The 18,393-nt window shown below is 35.3% G+C and overlaps 2 protein-coding genes and 1 long non-coding RNA gene across 4 annotated transcripts; all 3 read right to left on the bottom strand.

Annotated features, from left to right (window-relative positions):
- Nucleotides 1-6,019: 6,019 nt before the first annotated feature.
- On the bottom strand, nucleotides 6,020-6,286 carry LOC147856475 (uncharacterized). The gene is made up of 2 exons (XR_015530750.1): nucleotides 6,240-6,286; nucleotides 6,020-6,111 (listed from the first exon to the last, which is right to left on the bottom strand). It is a non-coding gene; the product is annotated as an uncharacterized LOC147856475 (long non-coding RNA).
- Nucleotides 6,287-8,302: 2,016 nt separating this feature from the next.
- On the bottom strand, nucleotides 8,303-10,357 carry LOC147856474 (uncharacterized; the record flags this gene model as incomplete). The annotated part of the gene is made up of 3 exons (XM_087329123.1): nucleotides 8,303-8,594; nucleotides 9,259-9,393; nucleotides 10,263-10,357. Coding segments are annotated over 3 exons (402 nt in total), but the record flags the coding sequence as incomplete, so codon positions are not given.
- A 798-nt stretch (nucleotides 10,358-11,155) lies between these two features.
- LOC147856473 (uncharacterized) lies at nucleotides 11,156-18,393 on the bottom strand. 2 transcript variants are annotated; one of them, XM_087329317.1, is made up of 3 exons: nucleotides 17,285-18,392; nucleotides 14,283-14,399; nucleotides 11,156-11,204 (listed from the first exon to the last, which is right to left on the bottom strand). In XM_087329317.1, exons 1-2 carry the CDS (start codon nucleotides 18,022-18,024, stop codon nucleotides 14,321-14,323), a joined length of 819 nt encoding a protein of 272 aa, XP_087185443.1. In that variant the 5' UTR covers nucleotides 18,025-18,392; the 3' UTR covers nucleotides 11,156-11,204; nucleotides 14,283-14,320. The 2 variants fall into 2 exon arrangements, with proteins under 2 accessions (XP_087185443.1, XP_087185442.1); XM_087329316.1 differs by lacking the exons at nucleotides 11,156-11,204; nucleotides 14,283-14,399 and adding an exon at nucleotides 16,399-16,739 and having other exon boundaries at nucleotides 17,285-18,393.

The following is an 18,393-nucleotide window of genomic DNA, read 5'->3' as shown; positions in this document are numbered from 1 at the left end:
CAACCGCATGATCAGGTTGATTTTTTGTACTAAGTGGAGTTTGGTTACAATAATTTAGCTCATTCTTCTAGAAAACATACTCCTTTCTTTGCCAATTTAGATGTCATCTTTGCTAAATGATGCTTGAACTTCCAAAAATCTCAAAAAAATCTCACTATTGAGAATCATCTACTTTAGCTCGATGATATTCACACTACTCTTTCTGCCCTTTACATTATCTCAAGCCTCATGTAAGAAAATTTTCAGATCATCACCACCTTGACTCATCAACAAAAGAACCTAAACCCAAGATATTCACGATACTCTTTCGTACCATTTACATTATGCTCAAGCCACAAATAATAGATTTGCAGATCATCACCATCTTAACTCATCAACAAAAGAACCTAAGTTTTGAGTTGGGATTATGTATAGTGCTTATGAAGTAATATAAAGACCACTAAACCTTGCACGAAGTTAGATTATCAACACCTTCATCTATATGTTATTGCTGATGAGATCAATGAAGTCACATTTCATCTTGATCTCCCATGTGTGCATCTTCATGCAATATTCCATGCTCTATCCCACATCGTGTTATTCTTCCACCACCTCTAGTTGAGCTCCTTGATGTTCAAGTTGAGCATAATAAATCATTTTACTTGATGGATTTGTTAAATTATACACCTAGGAATGAGACAGTAAACCTATGAAGAATCTCACAAATGCCATAAACATTGTTGTTGAATTTCATCATTAATATCATAATAAGTCAAGTTCTAGTTCATGCATCGCAACTCATTTGAATGAAGGGGATAGTGTCGCAAGCATCTGTATAATATACATCAATATCCCAAGTCCTAGTTCATGCATTGTGATTGATCTATAGTGTCATTGCGACTCATCAATCTCTTCATTAAAGAACGGGAATAATGTCATTGGTATCTATAGAAAATACCATGAATGGTCGTAAGAGGGCTTGAACTCATAATCTCGATTATATATATCATAGTTATAATCAATTGCTTATTGTTTATTAATAATATAACTTTCGTAGAGAATCTTAGATACATTTAATATTACAAGAGGCTAATGCATAATCGTCAAATGGCTTGCTTGCATGAATGCCAAGTGGAGGTCATGCATATTTGTGAGCCTCCAAGCATACAAGTTTCTAACTATGCTATTTAAGCACGTACACTAGTTACTGACGAACCATTGTAGTTCAACACCAGTCTTTAGTATATTCTTGTAATCTTGTTCTTAACTGAATGTCCAACAATATACATATGTGTTTGGCATTTCTTACCATGCAATCACAAGCCATTGCTTTTGAATCTACATGCATTAAATTATGGGCACTATCAAAGAAAAGAAAAAATCATTGCAAAAGAAAGAAAAAACATGTGTGCTCATTTATCCAAGGTAAGGGATCATGAGGGCTTTTTTTAGAGAGTGGGGATCTACAAATTCCCACTAAGCTTTGAGATGTAGGTGTTTGGTCCACCTAACCATGCAGACATGCAATAACCATCACAATTTTATACACCACATAAGGTTTTAACCCGATTTCCACTTAAGATAACAACTTTTTATTATACACATGTGTATATATACATTTGCATAATTGGAGTAGATTAAATTAAAATATAAGTTGCAATTTACATTATTGTGTGTGTGCACGCGCTTGTGTAATCTCTTCACATTTGGCCCTTGACAATATAAGAAAACAATTGAAGAAGCCTAGGTGCATGCATGAAGAAATCGTAATTTAGTTGTGCAGGTCAAAGATATTGGCGAGAAGCACATGCTAAAAATTATGCACATGTTATCATATTCAAGAATAAAGATATTGCATTGCAGGAGCATAATACTTTCATTGTGTCAGTTGAACTTTTCTCTTGATTGTATGGTAGATTTTTGTTGTAAGATCGTTCCATGTGTCTTTCTCTTTTACATAAAGAGGTACATTATAGTAACTTAATATGTCAAATTTCTATAGACCTTTATTTTAGTCCTCTAAGATCCTTTGTTATTTACGTGTACAACTTCTAACCATGCAAGAAAATAATGTAAACCTAACACAAATATATTCCGTACTCTTATTTGTGGACCATTGTCTCATAGGGCCCTCTAAATGATAGATTATAATATAACATCTAATAAATTCCTTTAACATAACGTATTTTATGAGCTCAACAATCCTTCACCTACTATTTCGCTCATGTATTACCTTATTGTACTTTTCTTTTCAACGATTGTTTATGTTTACTACTTGACACTAATTCTTAACAAGTGGACAAGTGCCACATTAAGCACGAGAATAACTGAAGTCATAAACCGACAAAAACATGCAATGATTACATATTCTTCTTAGGGAGTAGCACATAACAACATAGAGTTAAAGATGAGGCCACAAAGTAAGGTAATAAGAAAAGATTTGTTATGTTGAACAACTAATACAAGAACAGAATCAACATGGAGTATATTTTCTATCTCTCTTACAAGTGACGTTCTTGAGGGAAGGGGGGGAGGTAATCAATGTGGTGGAAAGTGTCAACCACGTTGCCGATGCATCATGAAAAGTTGCGCCAAAGACTTGAACAAAACTTTATATGTTTGTGAATTAGTGAGAGAAAATTATTATACATAAGTATCAAATGGGCGGTGTTAAATACCATTAGTTTTAAGTCTCTAGAGAGTTACTTTAATTTATAACCCACTAGGCTCTAGCTTTCTTTTTGTGCCTCTTAATTTGTTGTGTAAATAAAAATAAGTCGTGGAGCATTTGCGAGACCAAATGTAAGGGTCCTCATATAGATGCAAACAAGCAGATAAGGACAACCGATTGCAGAATCAACATCCATGGAAGAGAACTAGTTTTCTTTTAGATGCTACTCGTTACCTTGAATAATGATGAATTTTTTACTTGGTAAGGAACAATTCAAATCCTCCCATATATTAGATTTATTTGTATACTGAAACGATTCTAAGACTTCCACATTTTCCCACTCAATAATGCTCTCAAAAGGCTTTAGTTTATTTGCTTTTCACACTGCTTGTTTACATGGAATCATGATGAGCTTTTGCGCATGTCCACTTGGTAAATAGAAAAATCTAATCTGAAAAGTTACATGCTGGATTTTATTTGTATACTCAACAAAGCTTGCACATTTTTCCACTCTAGTGTGCAATTTTGAGACAAAACTAAAGCCAAAATTACCTACCTTGATTTGTAATTTAAACCTTTAAATTTGTTATGAAGTGAGACATCAAGACATTGAATTGATCTAAACATCTCTTAGGCAAAGTCGAAACCAGAAGTAATACACATGTGTATTTCACACACATGTACAATTGTATAGGTGCACATGGGTGATGGGGTTCAACGAGGTTAGGTAAGGGTCCTTATGTATAATCATGAGAATGCAGAAACATGCTTCCATCAAGAGGGAGGACAAACCCACCTATTAGGTACATTAGTTTATGGTAAGGGGCACCCATCAACCCAATCATTGGTTGTGTTGGATAACTATCCATTGAGAATTGGGATTCTAATAATCGTTGTAGAATTTATTGGCTCTTTGTACATGTCTCCGTAAACTACTTATGGAATATATGTGCATAACTTCAATTCTAAAATGTGACCTAGAATTTTCCTTTTTAGCTTCAAGATAATAATCGTCAACTGTGTACTTTCATCCTCTATGTGTGTCTTTAAATAGAAACCATGGATACAAGATAAGATAATTTGTCCACTATGATGTTCACATATTGCCATTCACGTGTGGACAAGACGTAGTGCTTCTAGATTACAACACCTCAAAATTGCAAATCGGAGAAGATGCATGCATTTTAGGACATTAGTGATTTCTCAATTTGTGCGAGTAAAAGCAAAAGTTACGGATATTAGATACAACAAATGAATCTAAAATTCACATATCAAGGTGAAGCAATTTGAGATAGTCAACAATGTCGACTATTTAGAATGGACGTGCCTTACCAACATGCATGGTAGCATCGTGAATACTTTGGTACTATTGTTGGAGATTAAATATGAAACACTAAAGAGCTAAAGATTCTATAAACATGTCATCGAAGTGAGGCCAGTGCTAGAAAGAGGTCTAGTACTTAATGCAACATGGAAAATAGGATCCCTAGCACATATATAGTAGATTTCTCATGTCCAACCAAACCTAAAGTTGGAAAAATATTTCGATATGCGTGTGAGACATGGGAGGAGTTAGAATAAGACATGTCCACAAACTCGAAATTCTATGCAAGCATATCAATAAATAGTACATATTGGGAAAAGCATGGATTAATGGATGCAAGATGTCGTAGTAGTACATATTGACCTCATCCACATTTTGTTAACAAAAAATGCCATCACGTTGATGCGCACCAATATATGTTTTTATATTCTCATGGATGCTGAAGTTGCATATGGGTATTTGGTGTGTTGGATATGGATGTCCATAAAAAAAATATGTCAGAAATACCCCAGACAAAATAAAGACCCAATTTTTGTTTCCGATTGAAAACTACGTAGACACATCAATATCCGCTGATTCCAATTGCTAATCTGAGTGTAGCTAAACGTAATTGGGTATATGGATGGATGGATGTGATCCGAGGCATTATTGGTTGGATGATTTGCCGAGTATCTTTACATAAACGTTGGTGATTTCAAACTCAACAACTGCGCGTGGCTTTTTCTTTCTTTTGGTTTTGTTTTGTATAGTCCACTTAGGGAATGGTCTTTTTCACATCAAATCCTCTCATTTCTTCTTCTTCTTGTTTTTTTGTTGTTGTTTAAACTTTAAACAACTTGTAATGCCCCTCCAATGGAACAACTTTTATGTGATGTGGCTTTGAAGATGAGGGCATTAAGAAGCACACAAACAATAAATAAAGACATGAGAATTTATCTACACAGTGTGTAGCATTACTGCATATTTACTTTTAGAATTGATTTTTCTTTGTTTTTTTTTGTATGGAAACAAACAAACCAAAGGATATTCCATGTTTGACTATAATGGAAGAAAGCAAGCATGTGTATGTGTGTGTTTTGGGGGGGAGCTTTTTCTTTCTTTGGAATAAAAAAAGAGCAGAAGAAAGAGAGAGGAAAGGAGGAGGACATGGCAAGAAAGACAAAACTGATTTTGCCCATTAAGGAAACTCCCCTGTTTCCCCTCTCTATTTAAGTAGAGGCTCTCAATGGCATGTGTGTATGTGTGTCTGTCTGTTGTGTGTTTTTATTACACAAACATTCCAATTTTCAGCTTTCTTTTGTTTTGGGCTAAAGGAGACATTTGTGTTCTGCAGCACTAGCAATAGAAGAGAGAGAGCACAGCCCAGAGTCTCTTTTCTTAATATGTTCTCTTCCATTCATAAATTCAATTCATTTGTAGTTTGAAACCCTTGGCTGTGCTTTCTCTCTTCTCATGCTACTGCTTTGTAGAGAGAGTGAGAGAATTTGAGCTATCTTCAGCAACCTTCTAACCCGAGAATAAGAATTTATTCATATATAAAACTTGTGTGGTCCATTTTGTGTATACATGTTTTCATGTAATACCTTTTAAGAAAAGCAGAGCAGCTCTTGCATGGCTTTAAAATGTGATGATGGAGAACAAACATTTTTTGACTCTAGAGATAGATTGATTCTAGATTTAGGACCCATGAAGTGTAATCCAGAATACTAAATATTCATATTTACTAATCCATAAACTAAGTATCCATGTTGAGGACCCATGAAGCGTAATCCAATGCTAAGTATTCATGTTTATTAATTTTAATCCATATTTATGAAGGATTCATAGATCATCTAGTCCCATGAATTGTGATCCATATACTAAGTAGTCGTGTTTATTAATTTTAATCCATATTTATGAAGGATTCATAGATCATCTAGTCCCATGAAGTGTGATCCATATATTAAGTAGTCGTGTTCATTAATTTTAATCCATATTTATGAAGGATTCATAGATCATCTAGTCCCATGAAGTGTGATCCATATACTAAGTAGTCGTGTTTATTAATTTTAATCCATATTTATGAAGGATTCATAGATCATCTATTCCCATGAAGTATGATCCATATACTAAGTACTCGTGTTTATTAATCCATGTACTAAGTATTCATTTATATTAATCCGGATGCTGAGTATTCATGTTTATTAATCCGTATGCTAAGTATTCATATTTCCTAATCCATAAATTAAGTATTCATGTTGAGGACCCATGAAGTGTAATCCATACACTAAGCATTCATGTTTATTAATTTTAATCCATATCTATGAAGGATTATATCACTTCTATACTAATCCATAGCGTACAAGTGATATAATCCTTCATAATCATTTAGTCCCTTTATTATGTTAGTTGAATTGGTCTAGATTTAGATCGATCTGCTTAGTCTCAAGTGTTTTGTGTGTATGCTTCCTTCAGCTACGTTGCCCTGTTTTACATCCCAATCAGAGAGTACTCATCAGTGGTAATATGGTGGTGTAACCAAATATGTTGTGGTCTGGATGTGTACACGACAGGTGTGAAACTTTGTTTAGGTTTGAACACATATCCTTCTGTTAGGTAATCCTAATTAAACCAACAGGATAGGGTAGGCTCATTGATCAAAAACCAAATATGAAGATGATTGTGTTTCTCAGTATTGGTTGGCTTTTGGAAACAGTGCATATCCAAATGAAACACATGATTGATATAAGATGGATGGATTGTGGATATGGACGGTGCATGATTAACTTATAATGATTGTATAAGCTAGACTCATATGAATATATAAAGATGCCATTGAAGAAGCATTTCATTATGCAAATTTCTTCTTTTCTTTTCTATCATATATGCATATGAAACAGAGACTCTAATAAACCAGATTGGTAAAAAGTATTAAGAAATTGATTTATGTTTGTCATTGATATGCAGAGAGATCCTTGACAACAGTATGTATTGAATTCCCTTATGAAACAGATTGCTCACAGGTGGAAGGACAGTTATATGTATAGTTGATGTGGCACCATGTCAAGGGCGACCAAGTAGAGCGGCATTTTTTGTACAATCAAACCCATGTTTATGCGACCCAAGATCATTTAGCCACACTTGAATGCGACGGACCATTCCTGCTTGTCATATGTGCTGAGACAGGACAAAGAAACCTATTTTGTATGTGTTACTTCTCCTAACTGATTGGTCACACATATGGAAGGAAAGAGCTCTATGTATTTACTGATGAGGCATCATGTCAAGGACGAGGAGTAGAACAGCATTTTTTGTACAATCAACTTGCTGATGCAACATAGCCATCATTTAGGCACAATGGAATCTGAATCAACCTTTCCTGCTTGTCACATGTGCTGAGACAGGACAATGTAAATCTATTTCATGGTTGTTACTGCTGTTGTATCTTCAAAACCATGTTTTCTTTAGGTTTTTAGGATAGTGTTGCAATTGACAACATTTTACTTAGCTCCAAATCTATTGATCTATTGATTCGTTCTTATTCACATCATGCCAGCATTCACAAGTATGTTATGTGTAACCAACAACAAAAGCCAGTATGTTACCATGTCAATTCATATATATTTTTTGTGTAAAGAAGTAATCAGCCAAACAAGCTTTTGGAAATGTCAAAGATAAAGCCGCTTCAAATAAACTTTGCAACCCAGAGAATGACATAAGCAATGACCCCTTTCTAAGTCAGCATGATCTACACCCTTATTCTCCATGGAAAAGTAGTAACCAATCTTCAAAATTCTTAAGTCAAAAGGTACCATAAACACTTTCATACCCGAGAAAAAAGAAAGACAGTACACATCATCTTCATTTATAAATCAAACAAATTGCATATTTGGAAACAATTGCATGAATTTCTATATATATTTGATAAAGATACATCCTCAATGATTCATCTTATGACCTGATGATTATTCATCTTACAACACAGTAACAGGGTGTATCTTTAGACATTCAATATGTAGACACATTGAATTCACATAGCACCGTCAGAATCTTACAAGTAATCCTTTTCTCGAGTAATACACCGCCACAAGTAATACATAGCACTGTCTTTAGACATTCTAACAATCCTTTTCGTCTGACAGCACCAGACAAGCAAATCAAACATGATATTATTAACATGATTCTAACAAGCATATCATATACCTATTAAACATTCTAACATAGACATTAAAATCCACATTGTGGTGTCACATTCTCTTGAACGGTACAAGGAAATGATTGCATCAGAACATTGAACACGCAAATCCTTCTTGTAAAACTTGTGTCAGATGAAAAACATGCACAAAGCATTAAACAAATCATTCCAGCCTCAGAAAATACAAGCACAATCAAATCCACCTTCCTAAGAAGCATGGACGTTTTCATGAGATAGTAGTAACAATATCTGTTACCAAACACATGGAAAAATTCTACAATGCCGAGATCCATGGTGAGCACATGGAAATTTCCTCAACAGTAACAACAATCTTCAGTTTCTTGAAATTTGATGAAATAAATAATTTGTGCCTAAGGAAGTCCAGATGGAGGAGCTCCAAATCCTCCGCCACACCCGAAACCTGACCTAACTCCCTCTCCAGGACCCTACAATAGAGCAAAAATTATCTCGGCATTAATTCATATAATATAAAAAACTATATATGCATAGTAAACTAGATTTTGTTAGTTAATAAGTTATTCTACGAACCTAGAAGAATACAGATCAAAAGACGAAATTGTAAATGCACGGTACACCGGATTTGCTTAATTCATCGTAAACTCTATTAGCACACCCCTAGAATTTAGAACAATGAATGGCATTAGACATTCACCATTAAAGTATAAAAACAACTAAATGCATAATAAAACTCTTATTATGTCTATTAACCCAAGAGTAGAGCAACAATGGAACATAACAAACTTGATTTGATTAATTAAAAAACTATGTACAACCTTAGATTACAGAGATCATGGGCATTGACATCCACTATTAAAGCATCAAACAGCTATTGTACATAGCAACTCTATTTCATTAATTACCTAAAAATAGAGGGAAAATGTACCTACATTTATTCAAACAAAAGACAACTAGAAATATGATTTGTTTAATTTAGAAATAAGATATGCAACCCTAGCAAAAAATGGTCAAAGACATTCAGTCATTCTGGCAAAAACCAAACAATTTGCGTATAAACTTGATTTGGTTGATTAGAAACAACTATATACCTGGTAAGCTATTATTTAATCTATTTATAGTATGATGGCATACTCTAAATGAAGGCTGAAATCCCTCAGGAGCGCTGCCTTTGTTGCCAAAACCACCCAGACCCCAGGTGGCCCTCCACGATAACCTTGTCGGTTTCCAAACCTTGGTCTATCACCACCCTCAAAGCGAGGAGGTCCTCTGCAAAAGCACAACAAAGTTTTAAAATGTTCATCAGCGAGGATAATCCTACGCATTAGGGTCTAAAAAATCTTTCTTGTTTAAACAGACTCCAAACACACTCCTAAAGGAGTTAACTGATGATCCACAGTTAGAATTCTACTTCAGTTCACTATATCACAACATAATGAGTATATACTGATAATCCATTGTTCAAGACCTACTTCAGTTCAGTACACTAATTAAACAAGGATTATACTGATGATCCATAGTTCCAGATCTACTTTCATCCACGGTTATTATGCAAGGAGTAAAATGGTAATCTAAAAAACTACGTCAGTTCACCATGTTATAATGCATGGAATACTCAGTGATCTACACAAACAAATCTACTTCCATCAACTCTGCTATAATGCAAGGAACAACATGGTGATTCCTGCTTGCTTACAAATCTGCTAACCTGCTTCGGTTTATTATGTCACAATGTCTCACAATTTCGATCATTCATACTTTCAAACCTACTTCACCTGACTATGTCACGATGTAAGGGGTATTATAATCATTCATAGTTCAAAAGAAACATTCAATTCACTACGTTACAATGTAAGGAGTCCAAGAAAAATTCTTATGGGCAAAAATTTACTTCACTTCATGACATAACAATATAAGAACATCATATATACAAAGCTCCTTCAGTTCAATACATTACATAAGGATATTCATATTCACAAATCCACTTCAGTTCACTAGTTGTGTAGCTTTAGTTCACCAATAAATTACAATTTACAGTCATCCATACAAACAAATCTACTTCAATTCACTATATCACAAGGATTATGATGATAAATCAAATGTATAATGTTTGAAAGCATCAGAAGTTTGAATATTACCTGGGTCTATCACCAAGAGGGGCACCTGTAGGCCTACCAGGAGGCCTTGCTGACTTCTTCAACGTCGCAGGAACAATTTCCGAAGTACGATCCCATCACAAATGAATAGCTAATAATACATCAAACACAAGCATAGAACTCCCAAATCACATGATAAGCCATTTTTATTTATCAATATGAGTAGCTTGAATGACAAACAAAAACACATGTCCTGCCAAATTATATGAATTCTGAATTGTTTTATATTAACAGCATGCAATTCATTAAATATAAAGCAGATTTCCTCCCAAAGCAAGAAAAAAGCTACAATGTTCCTCTATATGAATAGCGTGTAATACATCAAACAAAAACCTAGAATTTCATGTGAAAAACCATGCATTTCTTCCGTGAGAACAGCGTGAAATATATCAAACACAAAACATTTAGCCTACAACATCATGTGAATATATGTTTGTTTTCTATGTACAAGTAGCACGCACTACAAACAAAACCTATACAAATTAAAGTGAAAATCCATGGTTTCCATTATATCTAAATAGCATGTAAATACATCAGATACAAAACCTAGAGCCTCCAAATTCACGAGAAAAGCCAAGAATTCCCATTATTTGGATAGTATGTAACAGCTCAAACACAAAATGTGTTTAACTCCCAGACCACGGTTACATACTCCATTGTGACAAACATCATAATCACAGATCCATCCAAATGATTGTCATGTAGAACACCAAACAAAAATAGAAATTTCCAAAAAGTATGTTAAAAAACATCACTCTCTCCCCCCAACATCAGCTACGAGCACCACGACCCAAAAACACGCTCCAATCGAATTACATGAAAAAAGAACAGATACAGATATAGGCTCGTAGATAAGAAGATGATCGATTGCTTACCTTTGAAGAGATACTTGTAGACTTTTGTTCTGTTTTTCTTAGCGATCAACTGCAAGGATGTAGCAAAAAGGACTAGATTTCTAACGAGAACAGAAACACACAAGGCTTCGTGTAGTTATATTAAAACAATCACAGATTAAATCCTTAAAGCCTAAAGCCTAACAATGCAGCACGAGAAAAATAGGCATATTCTACTCTTCTTAGGAATCGGAAGATTGAAGCAGAAGATGATTAACGAAGATTTTCTTTTAAAACGGACACGTCTCCGATTAAACTCTAAAAATGCAGAACAATACTAATAACAATGAACAAGAGAAAATGCAGCTGAAAGAAAACGCTCTGAAATGCAGAATAAATTGCAGAAGGATGAAACGGTTCAGATATACGAGAAGAAGAAGAAGAAGAAGGAACGATTAATACGAAGAAATCAGAAGTTTCACCATTACGGAAGGAAAAATCGAGCAGAGCAACAAGAAGCAGAAGCAGAAACGCAGGAGTTCCAATTCCTTTTTTCCTCTCTCTAGAAAAAAAAACCGTCAAAAAACAATATTTGTTCTATTTCTTGTGTGTTGCGGGGAGGGGGGGGGGGGGGCTATTTTCCTCTCACTAGAAAACAACTCATTTTCAAGGATCTTCTTCTGGGGGCCTATTTTCCTCTCACTAGAAAAAACAATGTGGAAACACAAGGGAGGAGGGTTTTTGTAGGGTATGTATTTGGCCATATTTTCCTCTCTCTAGAAAAGCATGGACGTATATATGTATATATAAATAAAATGGGGACCTATAGGTGAAAAACAAATCAGACTTGACTCGAGCCGCAAACGGCCGTCCGGACATCTCGGCCTGCCCATTCCTTCCTTTGCTTTCCGGCCACCCGCATTGAGCCTCTCGCATCACAAACACATTGAGTCACTCCCATCAAATAGAATAATAATGTGCTTGAAACAGATTGTTAAATCCATTTGGCCAAATTCCGGGTTGAGCCTTTCAAATATGTATATGGAATGTTGTAGACTTAATTCTATCTCGACCAATTGAAAAAAATGCGTCTTCAAGAACTCTCGAGTTGGTTTTTCAGAATAAAATTCGTACTTTTTTGCACAACTCCAATTTCGGTAATCTGCAGTGTTCTTGAATCTTATCAATAAGATCATTCTAATCGTATCGTACGGTTTTGATGGCATATATATGTCCACACTTTAGCTACCCCCAACACTAATGTATTTCACTGATATGGCATTCCTCACAAGGTTTCTTGATGCATATTATTGCGCTACGAAGATGGTTTTAATCTACGCAACATTTGGTTGAGGTGGGGATGCCAAATCTGACCATTGATTTGACTAGTGACCATTTGGATTTGTAAATTTTTACCACCCAATTTGTGGTGATGTGTTTTCTTTTACACCCATTCCAATAAAATGTCTTTGATTCAATACACAATTAAATGGATGAAGTTGAATCGGTTGTATCAACAATACTTTCCCATCTAGCTACAACAGGAATTCTACTCTCTTTGAAGTTTATAGTTCTATTTTGTCTATGGTTAACATTTAGATCTTATTTATCCTGGAATGTGTTATGTTAGGACGAAGCTCATTTTCCACTAACTTACTACGTTATGTTAGGAAGAAGCCCGTCTTTCATAGAACTCTCCACTTTTCCACTAACTTACTAGCGGAAGGATCTAATTCCACCTCTCAAGTATAATAGCTTTCGAGCTGCTACTTCTTTGTTATTTTTTATGACAAGGATCAAAGTACCCTTTTCCAATTCCTCTTGAGAGCTTCACTTGTTTTGACTTCTACCTTATCCTCACCTTCTCCACTACTCACATGTTTCCTTCTATCTATTCCTCTTGACCTTTTCTAGTTGGACGTTTTCTTGGTGCTCCTTGTTATTTCTAGCAAGGATCAAAGTATCTTTGCCAATTCCTATTTAAATGTTCACTTCTTTGATCTTCCACCCTCATATCACCTTCTCCACTACTCAAACGTGTTTGCTTCTATCCATTCCGCATCATTGTTGTCAAATGTAAACATTTTGTGTTGGGGTATGCATTTAATAATTGGTTCTAAGGGCCATTGACTTCTTCATTGAAATGGAAGAATTGGGTGTTTGTCAACAATCCATTGAACTCAAAGAATTGTTGAAAGTAGGAATCGAATGAGCCTAAGATTCTTGCAAAAGAAACAACACTATCATATCCGCTTGTCAATGAATACCTTAGCCTACACTAGTGGCTTTGCCATTGGTTCGCTAATTACACGCACTTGAACCACACACACTTGATCAAATACTAGGAAAATACAAGGTGGACAACCAACACCACTTAGTAGGGGAGCTAGGAGGGAACATAATCATCGAGCTCAACCCTTAGTCATACATATTATTCACTTGGGGCACACTCGCACAACGATAGAAGGGAAGTAGACAAGGAAGCATAAACACGTATGCAATAGCGCAACAATGATTTCATTATTTTATTTTCTCTCTTGCTTATAAAGACCTTTATATACATATTACAATTTCATGAAGTATAGTCAAGCGGCTCATCAATGAGAGTACATGATCAATCATCACAAATCAACGGCTCCACTTCACACAAGATATTGAATGCGTTCCTTCAAAGTCGTTCACATTATTATTGATGAGTATTTAATATTTCAGCTATAAATACAACTGCAGGAGTCTCAAGTTAGATTTGCCACAATTGAGAGATTAGCTCGATTTATTATTGCTAGGAGGATTGAATGCTAATACAAACTTAATGTAATCGCATATGTATCAAACTCGTTTCATATCACACAACATGCCATAGATACAAGGCATAATGGCACATGCATTATCTTTGGCTGCTTGTAAAAGTGATCATTTAGCATGCCAAAAATAAGCAAAACAACATTCCACATATTCAACCAAACTATCCTCGTAATAGTGAAAATTATGGGAACAAAACCACTAATACAAGCTAAGAAGCATTGATTGCATGCATTCTTCACCAGTATGCTTTTCAACCTTCTCATATATATATATATATATATACATACATTTGCACCCAAATTAAGTTTTCTAGCTTTCAAAACTTCTAACAAGCCAGGGTATGAATTCCATGCATGGTCTTTACCTGGATCATCATATATGAAATGGCAGAAAGATATTTGATCACTGTTGAATGCAACATGTGCATGGATGTGAATCTGTATCGTCTTTGTCGTTCTCTTCTTCAGAATCTCCATCATCACTGTTTTGAGGATTAGTCCATTACATAAACGACAACACTGTTAGCGAAGGAAAACAAAAACATAGGAATGGCCCCCTCCATTAAGCCAACAATTTGAATACAAGAAAGGACAGAAAAAAGACTGTTAACTAAATGCTAGAAGATATCTTCATCGACCTGCATGATCAGAATTAGACAGATATCTATACAAGTTTGTCCACTAATTTCCTACAGAGGTTAGCATTATCTCAGGCATGAAAGTGAACTCCAGAGACACCAACGTCCTGAACAGTGAGCGAGCCAATACACTGAAAGCATAAAAGAAAGGAACAAAATAATTGCAAGGGGAAATTCCTGAGCCCTGTCATTCTTTTGGAGAATAATATTATTTGTGAAAGTAATTCTCTTCTATACATTATCTATGAAACAATTGACACAACATCGCCACTCATTCGTCAGACAATTGAGTCGATTTCTTTGTCTCACACTATTTCACACCCATGAGCTTTGTGAGCTTTGTGAGCTTTGAGTTTTGCAGTGTTAAAAAGATAACAACTTTTACGAGGACAAAATGGCCCATAAGACTAAACGAAAGATCATCTCTTTACATGTTATATCATCTTTAAGAACAACAAAACAAAATAAATATAACTAAATTAGTAAACCTGCCTAGGGTACAAAATAAAAGCACTTACCATTCTGAGCTTAGATAGACACAGACTTTTCAACATGAGCCCATTGGACAGGACTTTGAAGTGAAGCACCTTCAATGTCGATAACAAGAGTGATGGGGCTATGGTCAAGATGGATGTGCCCTATCTGCATGACAAATTGCTATTTTGATTTATTGCAACTCCTTTCAAGTATCGAAGTTCATACCCTACTACTGTAGTCATTGAGTTATTGTACCATGGAGGAAGTGATATAGCTAAAGAAAATTGTGCGGGTTCTTGATTCATGAGGTTTTGTGTTTGTATTGTTGTCCAGCTCTCACTATATCCTTTGATTGGCATTATTGGTCTTCATATTCCATTATTTGCACACTGTGCCATAGGCATACTTGAAGAGGTAGTGGTATTTCCCTCCTTGTTTCATAAAATATAGTGCAATGGTAAATGCAGTGGCCATAACTTCATGCACATAGAATTGATTCCCTGTTGGTTAGAAAGCCCGTTTGATTCATCAATCATTTTTATTTTGGTTACCAATATAAAGAAATACCCAGGTGTACCAACCTATTCTGTCACTGCTTTCAGTAGTGAAGTTTCAAGAAATTGAGGTTTTTTCTGAAGGAATTGCTGTTACTGGCCATATCCTCCAAAGAAAATGACCCTTTCTCAGCATCACCATTTTGTTTTTTGGTTTTTGGTTTTTGGTTTTTTCTGCTTAATATATCAAATGTTCGCTTTGTTGCTATATCTAAGAATGTTTAACATAGATCCTGAAATGTCCATTGGAATATCCAAACAGTAATTATCACAAAACAATCTACCAGAAGCAACATGCCAATAGCAACTGGAATTGCTTACAGGACCTTCCAACTAGTAGATGATTAAGCAACCCTTTTTCTAACAAACTCCACATTTTATTGGCCCAAAAATTTTCTCACAGAAAAAACCATCTCGCTCTGGCTTATGGGTCTCATGACCCAATGTATAAGGTTAAGTAACTTGACCAACAGTCCCTTAGTTTTGGCAATTAATAGACCTACAAAACCAAGCTGATTGAAAAACAAAATTTGTTTGATCTTGAATATATGAAAGATATTTGGATTTTTCTTATGGTAAGCGATCCATTGGGCTCTATCTTCCTTTCAAAAAGAATTCAATACCAACAAAAGACAAAATTATCGGCTATGGAATATAAGTAACCCTCATAGCCAGATGGTTCCTCGGTTGGTTCTCAATTTGTTCAAAATGATGGAAGGACTGTGTAAAAATGCCTCATGCAAGGATCAGAATAATTCAACATTGCTTCAATCTAGGCTAATTTCCGGTTGATTCATCACAGACAACCCTCTTCTTTAAAGAGGCATAACTCTCCTCTGCCTTGTCTTTGCGAAAACAAGCAAGCCTTTTTTGTTCCTCCTCCATACTCTAAACTTTACTGCGATTCTTTTCAAACCTTAGGGTTAGCAATCACGTATTTAATTCGGTAACAGGTTCATTCTGATTTACAGGTGCGCCTGACACAGCATTTCTATAATTAAATAATATTCTATTTCAGTTGTCATCATCTTTACTGTTGCTTTCATCAAGTTTAGCCTCAGTAGAGCTGGATAGTGGCAGTGGGTGGACGGTTAAAAAGGCTGTACCAACTGGAAACATAGGGAACAGTAATTTCACTCGATGCAGGAACATCCTCACTACAGAAAAAAATGCAAAGCCATGCCACGGCCTTTCAACAAAATCCAAACTCCTATATGCAAAAACCTTTTCCACAAGGGGACAACCTTCCTGAGAGGGTGAATCTTCCCTCCCATCAGAGACTCAATGTGGAATATCTATCACTCTACGAATAGCTTGTGGGTGTGAACTGCTTCGGCAGGCAGCATCGTGCTCTAAGACATAAGCTTTTGAAGCACGGTTTCTAACCTTAAACTGTGCAGCCAAAAAATATTTCGTTATCTTCATGAAGAATTCATAGGATCACAGTACACCAGCAAGAATTTGTTGAAGAATTTATTGTCCATGTAGATAAAGATATTGAACTTAAGCAATACCACAATTCAAACTTAGTTATATTCCAGCTCAATAATAAAACAAAGTTACAATTTCTAGTTAGATCAATACCTCCACATCGAAATCTAAGACATCTGGACAAGATCGATATTTAAAACATGATCAATAAATCCGAATTGAAAACAAAATAACATGCAAAATTTCCTGTAAAACAGGTTCAAATACCTCATTTTGAACTCGATGACATTTACAAGCTCTTTGCCACATTCATCACTCCATTGAACCTTCTTCCGTTCATTCAACTTCTGGGCACAATCTGACTCTATGCTATCTTGTGAATTAACAGACAATTCCTGACCATCTACCACTGATTCACATGTATCAAATTCAAATAAAGATTTCTGATGCAAGATATTAACTTCATGTAATATAGGATCCTGATGTGCAGTTATGACTTCTGGTGATATAGGCTTCTGATGCACAGTTATAACTTCTCGTTGTATAAGATCCTGATCTGCAGTTAAGAATACTTGTGATATAGGTCTCTGATGGGAAGTTACTACTTCTGGCAATATCGGTTTCTGATGCAAAGTTACAATTTCTGGTAGTATAGGATCCTGATGCACAGTTACAACCTCTTGTGATGTAGGCTTTTGGTGCAAAGTTACAACTTCTGGTAATATAAGCATAGGCTTCCTATGCAGAGTTAGGACTTCTGGTGATATAGGTTTCTGATGCCAAGTCACAACTTCTGGTAATATAGGATCCCCATGCACAGTTATACCTTCTGGTAGTATAGGATCATCATTCACAGTTACAACTTCTGGTGATACAGCCTTGTGATTGCGATGCACAATTACAACTTCTGGTACAAGATTCTGAGATGAATCAAGCTGTTGTGGTACACTATGATGTATTATGCTTTGCTCATGTATTCTATGAATGCTGTTATTCTTTATGTCCATTTTTGTTTGTGATCTATCTTAAGACATGCTAATATCATCTCTTCCCTTTTCATCTTCATCTTCATCTTCACCTTATTCATTTTCATCATGTTTCATTATCCCTCCATTTCTGTTTGTGATCCCTCTTCAAAAATACTAATATCATCATCTTTCACGATTAAACACAAATGCTGATGCACCAGGAAACAGTGAATATTCATAGCTTACTTTGATATTATTATTATTACAATATGATCTGTGTGGAGACCCTAATATTAATTGAACGATTCAAGTAAAGAAATCATCTTTCTTGACTGAATGGATGGATGAATGAGCTAACTACAAGTAGAAGGATGGAAACGGACCCAAAAAAAAGAAAAAAACATTCAT

This window comes from Azolla caroliniana, unplaced genomic scaffold (assembly GCF_043228905.1).
Source record: "Azolla caroliniana isolate FFs.n. ecotype wild unplaced genomic scaffold, voAzoCaro1.0.p SCAF_13, whole genome shotgun sequence".
NCBI lineage: Eukaryota > Viridiplantae > Streptophyta > Polypodiopsida > Salviniales > Salviniaceae > Azolla > Azolla caroliniana.
Note: the sequence above shows the minus strand (reverse complement) of the source record. Positions and strands in the feature narration are given on the sequence as shown.